The sequence below is a fragment of the Bactrocera tryoni genome, chromosome 4 (assembly GCF_016617805.1).
Source record: "Bactrocera tryoni isolate S06 chromosome 4, CSIRO_BtryS06_freeze2, whole genome shotgun sequence".
Taxonomy (NCBI): Eukaryota; Metazoa; Arthropoda; class Insecta; order Diptera; family Tephritidae; genus Bactrocera; species Bactrocera tryoni.
The window spans coordinates 72440674-72452853 of NC_052502.1; the positions used below are offsets into that span (position 1 = coordinate 72440674).

Here is a 12180-nt window from a genome sequence, read left to right on the forward strand (position 1 = left end):
AGCATGTCAATGCAAGATAAGCGCCTGTTTAATGCTTTTTATTCGAAATTTGAATTTTCGAACATAAAAATTTAACGTTTAGAAAAGACATTTTGCATTTATTTGCTATGTATTGATAGTTTAAATACTGTTTACGAAAGTTAAGCGCATTGAACAACTTTCTATATGAAGTTCGAATTTTCGAACATCACATAATTTGACAAATTTAACGTTTAGAAGTGGAAATTTGCATAAATTAGCTAAGTTTTCATATTTTTAAATGTTTAGTGGCTGATTTTAGTAAAATTTTACAAGATTTTGTTCCAAAAAAATACTTTGTATTTTATAACCTTTTTCGTTTAGTTTTCGTCCTATAAGTTTAGCTTATTTACTTATTTTTATAATAGACTTTAGTGTGTGCGCTTCCAAATTACATTTAGAATATTCTTTTGCGCACTACAAATATACTTTTTTGTAGAAATATTTTTCGTTTTCAGTTTTCTTTTTTCGAATGGCACTATAGTGTAGGTGGTTAGCGATACATTAAGGAAATTCAGCTGTTTACTTTATTTATGTATGTATATATTTTTATCTTTATTACTAGTTAAAAGCTGGCAACAAATAACGCTCAGTTGGAAGCAAATAAAAAGTGCGAAACATTAGTGGCGGTTTTAGTTAGATTTTAGTACATTTTGTAGTTAGTCAAGTTTTTTTAGTAATATGTGAGGTAGTGATTAAGAGTTTTCTAACTGTTTTTCACATCGTTATTAATTTTTTTTTTCCAAAATACAGTTATGCGCTCGCCTTTTTAGTAATTGCTGGCCAAAATCGTGTTGCGTTTAGTAATTTTTCGCACTTTTCGTCCATTAGTTGTGTAAAAAGCAGATTGCATTATATATTTCTACGTAGTTTAGGCACTTTTTTCCCACTAACAACTAAATATTATATTCAACTTTTCATTTGTTTACAACTTTAGCTTAATAAACGCTTACAATTAATTGTTATTCAAATAAAATTGCAATTTTTCACCTATTTTATATTCGTATGGCGAGCGTAACGCTTACATTTCTCAACTATGTTGTATATTGAATACAAATTTACATACATACAGACAAGCTAAACCGTTATTTATACACTACTCGTCTTTTAAGCTTGCCTTTTACAACTAATACTCGGCTAATATAAACTGTTTACAATTCTCAATGCCTTATTCGAATATACGGTTAAGTTCGAATCGAAAATATTTAACTCCGAAACTCCTCCATCCACACACAATTGCTTACTGTATTATTATCGTTTAGTTTCGTTTTAAATCTACATTTTTTATTCGCTTAATCATGGCGCTCGCGCTCGCGCTCGCTCGACACCCGCTCGGTTTAGTCTATTGCTTTCGAAAATATTAAATCAATAACGCGTAGAGAGTTGCTTACGCTTACGTCGTTCTAACTGTAACGCTTGTTCGGCGCTGCTGTTCGCTGTGGGCGTGGCTGTCACTGTGTTGCTCACGACTGTGGCTTTCGTATCACTACTTTTGGCTTTCACCTTCTGATCGGTCAGCTTCGCACTGAGGCGGTGCACTTTCTCGGGACTGAGTATGGTGAGACGGGTTGTATTTTTCAAACTGGCAGGAGTTGTTGTTGTAAAATTGCTATGATGACTGCTGTTGTTGGCAAGACTTTGACGCAGGCGCTGCTGTTGGGTTGTGGGTGCTGTGAGTGGAATGGAAAGACGGATTAATATTTTTCCAAAAATAATATAAAATACATTATAAATATACACAGAGATTCGCATTAGCTACGGAAGCATGTATCTAAAGTTTTATGATCCTAACTTTCAATATAAAAAAATTTCTTGTACAAAAGTGTTTTCGAATTTCGGTTTTTATATGACAGCTAAGTGATTTTCTGATTCAAAATTATTTAAATACTTACAAAAAGTTAGTAAAAGCCACATGCATATTGGTATACAAATTCAGTACGATAACTCTTCAATTAAAAGATTTCTTAGAACAAAAAGATTTTCGAACATCACTTTTAATATGATAGCTAGTTATTTTTCCATGAAAAACGATTTAAATTTTTACGATAAGGCTAGTATAAACTAAATTTATGAAGATATAAACTTTTATCACCGTAACTCTTAAAGTAAAGAAAATTCTCGTATAAAAGTGTTTTCGAATTTCACTTTTTATATGACAGCTATGTATTTTTGTGAACAAAAACGATTTAAATATTTACGAAAAGGTTAGTAAAAGCAACATTCGTATTGGTATTAAAATTCAGCACGATAACTCTTCAATTAAAAGAATTTTCGAACAAAAAGGTTTTCGAACTTCACATTTTATATGACAGTTATGTATTTTTTCTGAACAAAAATTAGATTTTACTGAACAAAGATGCTATAATAAGATGATATTTGAGGTTTATAGAATCCCAGAAGTTTTTTAAGATAAAAATATTTAAAAAAAAGTATTTTCGAAGAAAAATTCTAATATGAGAACTAAAGATTTTCTATTTGAAAATACTATGTATTTACATGTAGTACATGCGCAAGCTTAGTTTTGAAACATGGTAATGCAAAAAACTTATTATTTTCTGAAAGAAATTTCGAAATTGTTTTTTATAGATATGGCAACAATATTTTTTGAGCTAAAAATATGCACAATTTTTTCTGTTTCATATCGAAAAAAATGTGCTTTAAATTTTGGCACCAAAAATGGGAAAACCCAAAAATTTTCGAATAAAAGTTTTTTCGAACTTAGATTTTGTTATGTATTCGATACGAAAAGTGCAGCAATTGATATAAAAAAATACCAGAACTCGTTGCCAAAGCATATGTAGATATATAACACCATCATTTTAATTCAAGAAACAAAACATTTTCGAAAAAATAATTTTTTTCGAACTTAGCTTTTTATATGTTTTTCGAAATAAATACTAATTTTTCTCTACTCAAACTCACGTGTGAAAATTTTTTCGAAGTAAATATTTTTTCCAATTTTTTCTTTCGAAGTAAACATTTCTCTCCTCAAACTCACCTGTGTTTTGCACATCTTGTCTGTTCGCTAGTCGACGCGCGTCGCTGGCTTTTGTGGGCGAAAGTGTACGCCGTTGCGGCGTCTGTGTCGCCTCACGCGTCGTCATCGCTGATGGCTTCGCTGAACTACGCAAGCCAAAGATACGACTTTTAGTTGTCGCTGCCACCTTTTCGGGCTTCTCGGCCTGCCAAGACTGTTCATTTGTACTCTCTTTGCCGCTGTTGAGGCGACGATTCTTTTTCGGCGTCGTCTCTACCGTCGTTATTGCAGCCGTTGAGGCCGCCGCTGACACAGGCAAGCGCGCGGCTGTGCTTTCTTCAGTCTCCACCGCTGCCGCCTCATTGAGGTAACTACGGAATGTGCTCACAGGTCGTTTAGGTGACTTCGCGCGCTTGCCGCTGCCACCCGGACTGTTTTTATCTTTGCGCGCTGCTACCTGCGTCAACGCCGTCATGGGCGGCAGACCGGTATGTAGATTCTCCAATGACTCAGAGTGAGGTGTGTACAGCTCGACTTGTTTTGGTAGCTGCTTGCGCCCAAATATCGGCGTTTGATTGATGCGATAGGTGCTGCTACTGCTACTCGACGCGACACTTTGTCCAGGCAGGCGCGCAAGCTCGCTGGACGGCGTACCGGCTGGTAATGCGGCTGCGTTGGCTGCTTCAAGGCGCTGGAACATTTTTAGCGCCTCGGGTGGCGTTTTGTAAACACTTTCGCTGGCGTTCGCAGGCTCAGTGGGGCTTGTTACTATGGAGCGCGAGTTGCGCGAGCGGAAGAAGGTTTTCATTGAGTTTTGTGAATTGCTGAAATTGCGCCGATTCGCCGCGTCTATTGTTTCGAATTTGTTGCGACACAAATTCAGCTTCGTGCGTATGTCATCGAGCGCGTTTTTGTAGGATTTCGCGGCAATCTTTTTCTGTATCTGTTGCATGGTGCTGAGCGTCGCCGCATCAACCTCTTCTGTGGCTGCGCTCACTGTCGGCGATTCCGCGCTAGCGCACGCTGTCGCGCTCAGCTGCATTTCAGCATCTAACGCCGTCTGCGCAAGCGGCAACGATTTCGACTCGTCGCTTTGTACTTCATCTTCTGCGTGCTCTTCTTCTTGCAACACCGCCGGCCGGTTTATCAAGTGCGCAGCAGGCATTTCACACTCGGCTGATTTCATGTCATCCACCGCGTTCACTTCGTGATAGTTGAGACTCGTGTCGCAGCTGGAGTCGAAATCTGAACAATAATTCAAATCTTTTACATTATTTAAGCGCAAATCGCCATCGCGATTGATGTCCAGCAGAAAACCCTTCTCGCCGTACGGACGACTCTTCTTCGCGCCACTGCCATTGCAGCTGCTCAGTGGCGCGCCGCCACGCCCGCCATTCTGGAGCGTCTGCTTCACCGCCTCCAACACGCGCTCGGTGCATTTATTCTCCGGCGTCACGCCGCGTTGCTGCGCGGCCTGCATGAGGCGTTGACGGCGGCGTGCGCGCATGCTATCGCGTATACGCTCGCCAGTGGGTGAGAAGTCCTTACCCAAATGCGGGGATTTCGGCATATCTCTACGCAGTATAACCGCATTCTCTTTGCCTTCCATTTTCGTCACATCGTGGAACTCACTATCGTCTTCAAAGCTTTCGGCGTTTATACTAGGTTGTGTCACAGCAAGCGCGGGCTTTTCTTGCTTCGGTGGCGTTGGTTTGCGCTGCGCGCCTACGTCGTCCAGATCATCGCGACTGCGATTCGACTTCGGCGTGAGCATGCCGTCCGGCGTGCTGCTAATGCTGATGGTACCCTTATAGTTTTCTATGTCGTAGAGCAGATCGGCGGGCAGCAACTGGTTCATGGCAATAGAGGCCAGCAAACTTTCCAACCAAATCTCGAGTATTTCAAAGGACGGTCTAAGGCGTGGATAGAGAAGAAAAAATAAGATTTGGATGATTCTTATGAGACCAATATAGCAAACCTTTTATCAGGATTGAGATCACAGCAAAGGAAGGCGATTTTGAAAAACGCCTCTGGGCACTGTTGGCAAAACTTTTCGCGGAATACTTTTTGATTCAAGCCGAAATCGGATGTGCGCGGCAGGAAATCCGGATCGGCTTGTACGCGTCCGATAATCTGGAAGTTTTAAATCAGAATTTTCTCTAATGTATTACGTGCGTCGCCGCTAACTCACCTCACACAGCATGATGCCGAACGAGAACACATCCACCTTTTCATCATACTTCAGTCCCTTCATCATTTCCGGCGCCATCCAGTAGGGATTACCCACCACCGTGTAACGCTGCCTGCGCTGTCGGCTCTTGCTGCGCCCCAAAGTGCCATTCGGACTCAGACACGCACCGCCGGACCAACGCTCATTGCTGCTGCTGCTGCCAAGCGTAACGCCGCCTGCCGCGCCACTGCTGCTGCCTGCGCTGAAGAATGGCGCCGTAATGATGCGCGCTAGTCCGAAGTCCGCCACAATCACCGACTTGTCCTCGCGCACGAGGCAGTTCAACGAATTCAGGTCACGATGTATGATGTTCATGCGGTGCAAATAACTCATGCCACAAGCTATATCTTTGGCGAAGGAGACGCGCTGCGGCCATGTGAGCGGCAAACCCGAATCGTGTATGAGCTCCTTCAACGAACCGCCCGCTATATACTCGGTGACCAAATGCAGCTTCTTGTCCTTGTACAGCACGCCAATGAAGCGCAACACATTCTTGTGATGCAGCGAACGCAGTACCGCGACCTCTTTGAGGAAATTACGCTGCGCCTCCTCGTCCACGCGATACAACTCCTTCAGCACCATCACCTCCTTTGTCAGACGATGTGTCACTTTGTACACCTGCCCGAAGAAACCCTTGCCGAGCAGTTCTCCCAACACCAGATCGGAGGCGCGAAAGATGCGTTGCGGCTTGGGCTCCACACGAAAAGATTTCGTGCGCGATAAATCGTAAATTTGCTCGGTCGGCGCATGTTGTTCATCCAGCAGCTTGGACATGCTGGAGCAGCGCTCCTTTTCGCGCAAACGCATGCCCAGTTGTGTAGAGTCCGTCGCAGTTGCGTCAACTTTGGCCGACGCAGTAACTGCGCCGCTCATTGTGGGTCCTATGGAATGTGTGGAACCGGCATGCGGCAGCGTTGGCTGTTCACTCGCAATCATATTCAGATTCTTGCATTTACGCAGCTGTCGTGTCTTTGTGCCGCTTATATAACCCTCATCCTTGCGCTTATATATGCGCTCCTTGTCTAGCTTGGTCAGACGTGTGGGCGAGCTGCCGCCGCTTCCGCAATCGCTGCTGTTGCTGTGCGGCGCGATCGTGCTGGTACTCGTACTGCCAGTGAGCGAGTCAGTGACGCTGCGGCGTCCGTAGACTTCGATGCTCGACGCGGATGTGGCCAATGGCGGTAGGTCACTATATGATGTGGGCCGTTGAAGTATGTCCGCTTGACTGCAGCTGCGACAGACCTGTACGGGGTCGTGTTCGACGGTGAGCTGTAGTATTTTCTCGGTGCTGCGTATCAATTTGTCAATGTGTTCGATGGATGTGTCGTTAACGGGTGTGCCGTTCACCTCCAATATACGATCGCCGATGTGCAGATTGGCTAAATTTACATCGATTCTACATGAGGAAGGGAAAGTGGAAGTAAGAGCAGAAAATTAGCGAAATAATTTAACAATTGAGAGCAGAAAGATTTGATTCCGATCAAATATGTTTCGTGATAAATGGATTTCGGTCTGGTTCATATAATTTTGGATAAGAAATCTCTTCAAAAAATTAAAGAATCTATGTGGTGGGGAACTAAATTTGCCTTTGGATACCCACGTCAAGTGATTATTGCTTTGTTGAAGATAATAATGCTTCTCCCTAGAAAATCCAGAAAAGGCATTTTGAACAAAAATATAAAAGTGTTAGACCAGTGACTTTATGGGTTTAAGTTGAAAGTGTTTATAAATATAAAATCCGATATACGTTTGTTTTTTTCGGATGAGTCCGAGTGGAGTGTCACATGGGGCTTTAACCCCCGTTAGTTGTTATCGAAGTCATCCAACGGTAGACCCAGGAAACGCGCTGTTTCCATGGGGTCGGACCTCAGACCATATTGAGAGGGGTGTCAGATGTTTAGGGTTAGCTGGGCATCTAAAGAAGTGGTTAGAGTCATGCGGGGACTCGTTGCATGTTGAACATGAAGCATAGTTAAGCTTCAGTTAGATTTGATTTAAACCCAGTTGTGCGATGGAGCCTATAGATAATACATTTGAAATTCTCAATTAGGACCTCAAGGAACGCACTTTTGCCAAAAAAAAAATAACTGTTACTTGAGGAGACATCACTTTGTAAAGAAAAATCTCTAATTTATTCACAGTGTAAGTCTTGAGACTCTAAGAAAATGCAAAAAAAAAAGTAACATATAAATATTTATGGTACTTTAACAAGAGATAAGGAGCCCACCGCAACTTCAAGGGAAAGCCGAGCTGACGCACAGATTGCAGATTTTTATAAGGTCAGTCGAACGTTGCAATAATAACAAATGTAGATCGTAAATCACAGTAAATGGAAGCGTATTTTGAGGTCGGGTAAATGTTGTAACAAAATATGAGAGATTCCGTTAGAGTTCCGAAGCAATTGAAAACTGTTTGCAAAGTTCGTGCCTACGACAGGTGAAACGAAATGTTGTTGTTTTTAAAGTAATTTGGAGGAATGCTGTCGAGTGGACAGTCTTTGGATGGGTAAAAATTCGGGTACGTTGCGCTTATGTAGACCCGATTTGCGTTGAATGGGTTCAGTTGGTTCTACCTAGCCGATATAAGCAGGGATTGATGTTTCAGCTTACTTTGGGAACGTCAGTCACAAATATTTCTATACTCTCTTCGGAAATGCTATAACAGCAATAATATTTTTATGCTTTTAATAAGCTTTCTTTTCCAACCAGACCGAAAACCATATAACAACACATTTTTACCTAAAAAATAAGTAAATCAGTAAAATAATTATTAAATAACTTTGAATTAGTGAAATAAAACATTTTCGATTACCTATAATCGCTACCACAACACTGATCGATAACCGATGTTATAAAGGAGAAAACATATTTCCCCAGCCGACCATATATTCTACAAATGTATCTGCTTTGGGCGATGTACATTGATGTAGGTTATAAAAATAGACGTTACGTTTACAGTTATTTGGTATGATTATTATTATGTTTGTTTTTGTTTTTTTTTTTATTGGATGGTGGTTAAATTGTGATGGAATGATGAGTGCAGCAGGCGTTATTTTCGTTAATAAAAATCACGCACACCATAACAGGTTCATAAAAATTCATTAGAAAGCACGTAGTAACAAGCGACAGCGAGAAGTAGAGAGCGTATTTAAATGGGAGAGAGGAAGAGACAAAAATATAAAAGTGATGCATTAGTAAAAATGAATTTAATGTTGTTAAAAGTTGGTATTAGTACTGGATTTTTTTATTCATTAGCCGTGTGTTTATAAGGAGTGGCAAGTAGTTAAAAATTTGTATGTAAATAATCTATTAAATAAATTTATTTTTTTTTTGTTCTGATTTATATGGAAAATGATGTTGGCACATACTGCTGGCATTTTGCTTAAATATATATTTATTTGATTAAGAAAAATAGCTATGTATAAACAAACATAAATAAATAAAAAATGTGAATAAATTATGAACAAATATTATAAATGCGGCTATATTTTAACCTATTTACGTATTGCTCCAAAGTTCGCATAATTAATTTTTTTAGCACAGCAAATGCATTTTGCTTTGCACATTTGTATCATATTTCATTTAATACACAAAATTATTTTTTTCAAATAATTTGCACATAGTTTGTTTGTTTTCATTTCGTTTGACTCACACTGTGTCACTGAAAAAAAAACACGCTGCTATCGAAATTGTTTACTATTGTAAAATTATACACAAATTTTAACTATCAACAGTGTTTTGTATAAATATTTTTTTGTGTGCGCAAACAGCTTCCGTAACTTTAATTATTTAGCATTTGGTACACAACCAACTGCTTACTACCCGCATTGACTTGAAAAATCGACTAATCATTTGTGCACAGCTGACCACTGTTGGGGCAAGCGCGGACCGGTTAAACGGACGAACGCCTGATTGGGGGGCTTAACCATCGACGCTTATCAATACACATACATCCATGCAAAGTTGTGCTGCGATGTATGACTAATGCATTATTTTTTGCTATTGCGACATGAATATCGAAATAAAATTCAACGTAAGCTACTTGCTGGCGTCCCTTACCGAAAGTGCGGTAAGCTGATAAGTCGGCTACAGCCTACAAGCATGTGTGTAGCACATAAATGTTTTTGTAAATATAAACAGCAGAAGCTTTAATAAACGCGCTTGTACAATAATAAAACAAAGCGCTGCAAGCAAAAAGTAAACCGAATTGTGGTTATGGCAACACTAGCGGCGCGTCTGAGAGACGAAAAGGCACTGCAGCAAGTGGCTGATAAGCGTGCAGGTATGCGAATTATTTTCAATGTAAATAAGTGAATAAATAACCGAGACATTTATCACTTGCTTTAAAAGCATTGACACAGACGGACAGCAGTAATGTTGAATTATATGTATACATGTAAATATGTAACCATATATTTATTTCAACAAGTCATTTAAACGTTAAAAAGGTGAGTGCATCAATGTCCGCGCCAACGGAAAATTTGCTTGGCCAAAGTTATTTTTGTTTAATTGTAAAGTCATGACGTGATCGCCTGAAACAGCTGCAATCGATAAATCGAACTGTAAAGTGACACAATTACTAGCGCTTTACACAAACAAAATTAGTTTCGTATATTCCGCTGATTTCAAACGGTAATTAGTTCACGCATAAGAAAATTTACCGTACACAACGCAAACAGGTAATTAAACACATTTTGTTAAAAATTAGTTTCTGTAAATAGTAAGCGCAGCGGTATTAGTAGTGTTTAAAGCGAATTTACCGAAATGATCAATGTTACTCACTCAGAAATGCGCACGGCCGGACAAACTTCGAGTGGACCGTCTAAGCGCTTTGCATGTGTTGGCGATGTGGCACGAAATGCTCCGCCGCTGCCGCTACCACTGCCACCATCCAAGTAATGCCGTTGCACGCTCACATTGTCCACGGACAGACGCAGGCCCGGTGTTGCATCTTTCGGTATCTCTACGAGGCGTATGGAATGTATGGGTTTTGCGCTGCCACTAATTGCATGTGTGTGTTTATTGTTACTGCTGTCACCATCAATTGTTACACTAGCGCTAAGCGCACCTAAATCGGTCGCAACTGCATGTGTTTCTTGTTGCTTATAGCAATTGCCACAGTAGAGTTTGGAACGCTCCACCAATGCGTAGGCTTCACCCTCACCAATGAACACAGCACACGCGCTGCAGCAAAAGCATTCTGGATGAAATTTATGATCGCCGGCTACCATAACCGGCCCCGTTATGATAGCACTGCATTGTTGACAGGATTCACCAAAGCGTTGATAATAGTCGTCACGGCAGAAGAGTAGACCGTCCTTTTCGAAATACCAATTGTGCAAATGTGCATCACACACGGAACAACGAAAGCAATCGCTGTGCCACTCTTGACCCAGCGCAATGACGAACTCCTCACGACTCAAATTCAATACATTCAAGCAGCCGGCACATGATGTGCTGTAGTTGGTGATGCGCGTGCCGGTTGTTGGCGTCTTTTGTTGCTGCTGCACATTCAGCTGTTGGGTTGAATTTGATGTTGTAGGCGGTGAACCGGTTGCCCTAGGAATGTTTTCGGTATCTGTAAGTGGGCCAAAGCAAAAAGTTTCATAATGTTAGTCGTATTAAAAATCTGTAATGGGACACCTGCCAAAACAACAAAAACACTGTGTGCCGTGAGCTCAGTGCATATGCACTAGCACAAATTGCTATTATTTTTTTTTAACTGCATACACTTAACGTTTTGACCCTGACCCTGAAGCGGTTAAATGGCGCCAGTCATTGCGCCAACTTCTACTGCTCCTACAACAATGCTACATGCTAGCAACAACAAAAAACAAACACACGCTCTTTACCCCAGTAATGGTGATTCACCCGTACTCCAAATTTCAACAAACCCAATACAAACACACTAACAAGTATAAGTAAACACTGAGCGAGATGTACGGCAGACGCTGATGTCCCACTGGCATTAAAAGCTAACAAAAATCAATTGTATTGCTACAAGTAATTAAATTGTGACCAAGTTTGAGATATTTTATACGATTTGTATTGTGATTGCACAATTTTTGAAAATGTTATAGTTGAAAACATATTCCCAGCAGCCATTACAAGTTGCAGCGCCCACGCAAACGACGTGCCTGCAGTTATACACTAATTTTCGAGCTGCAGCTTTATAAAATTTATTTATTTTGTACTCAAAACACTTCAGCACTATTTGGTTGTATGAATTTACTTAGTTTTCTTTACCAAAACTTAAATTTTTCGCCATTTTCCACCAAGAAGCTACATTATTCTCGTTCGTCTGTTTTGTAGCTCTATCCGTCGCAAATAATGAAGAAATAGAATTCCAAAGATATGCTTTTGGAACACTTCCGAAAAGCAATTTTTTTATTAGCGACTGTCAAAATGACGTGCTAAATTGTCAAAATAAAACACGGTGGCATCTCTGTGACTGGAATTTATTGTGTATAAGTGGCAGCTTTATGGCGGAAACGGTTATTGATAACATTTTTTAAATATTTCTATGAATCAATCTTACCTTTGTTAAAAAGAACTGTTTAAACTATTATTTTATATACATATATTTATTTTTAAAACTTACAGCTGCATTTACAATTAAAGTCAGTTTTTTCCATAATTTCAGACAATTCATTAAAATTGTAAATAACATATCTATGGCATCACTGTAACTGTCATCATCAAACGCAGCTCTTTTTCATCGGAAGCTTCGAGCGTATCTAAGGAAATAGCAGTAATATCCGCTGGTTTAAAAACTTAAATATGTGAAATTAAGTAGCTGAACAAGTTTTCTATTTAAACTTTTAATAGAACTAGTGTTTCTGGTAATTTCCAAACACAAAACGCGTGTGCAAAATTAAGTAATTATAACACAAGCTGTTGTGTACAGAAGTGCAGTTTCACTGCTGCCGCTGACAAGCAAATTTGCAAGAGTGTAA

At 40.1% G+C, this 12180-nt stretch overlaps 1 protein-coding gene across 2 annotated transcripts; it reads right to left on the reverse strand.

The window, feature by feature from the left end:
• Positions 1-444: 444 nt before the first annotated feature.
• Positions 445-11542, reverse strand: LOC120773949 (LIM domain kinase 1). 2 transcript variants are annotated; one of them, XM_040103173.1, is made up of 7 exons: positions 11471-11542; positions 10007-10802; positions 8037-8126; positions 5187-6621; positions 4974-5128; positions 3017-4908; positions 445-1688 (listed from the first exon to the last, which is right to left on the reverse strand). In XM_040103173.1, the coding sequence occupies exons 1-7, from the start codon at positions 11490-11492 to the stop codon at positions 1384-1386; spliced, it is 4695 nt and encodes a 1564-aa protein (XP_039959107.1). In that variant the 5' UTR covers positions 11493-11542; the 3' UTR covers positions 445-1383. The 2 variants fall into 2 exon arrangements, with proteins under 2 accessions (XP_039959107.1, XP_039959108.1); XM_040103174.1 differs by lacking the exon at positions 8037-8126.
• Between the last annotated feature and the right edge of the window lie 638 nt (positions 11543-12180).

Coding starts and splice junctions, on each gene's coding strand:
- LOC120773949 (XM_040103173.1), bottom strand. CDS start 11,492: ATGGCGAAAAATTTAAGTTTTG. Junction 8,127..10,006: donor CCGGCCGTGCGCATTTCTGA/GTGAGTAACATT, acceptor CGCCCAAAGCAG/ATACATTTGTAGAATATATG. Junction 4,909..4,973: donor GATCTCAATCCTGATAAAAG/GTTTGCTATATT, acceptor TCCACGCCTTAG/ACCGTCCTTTGAAATACTCG.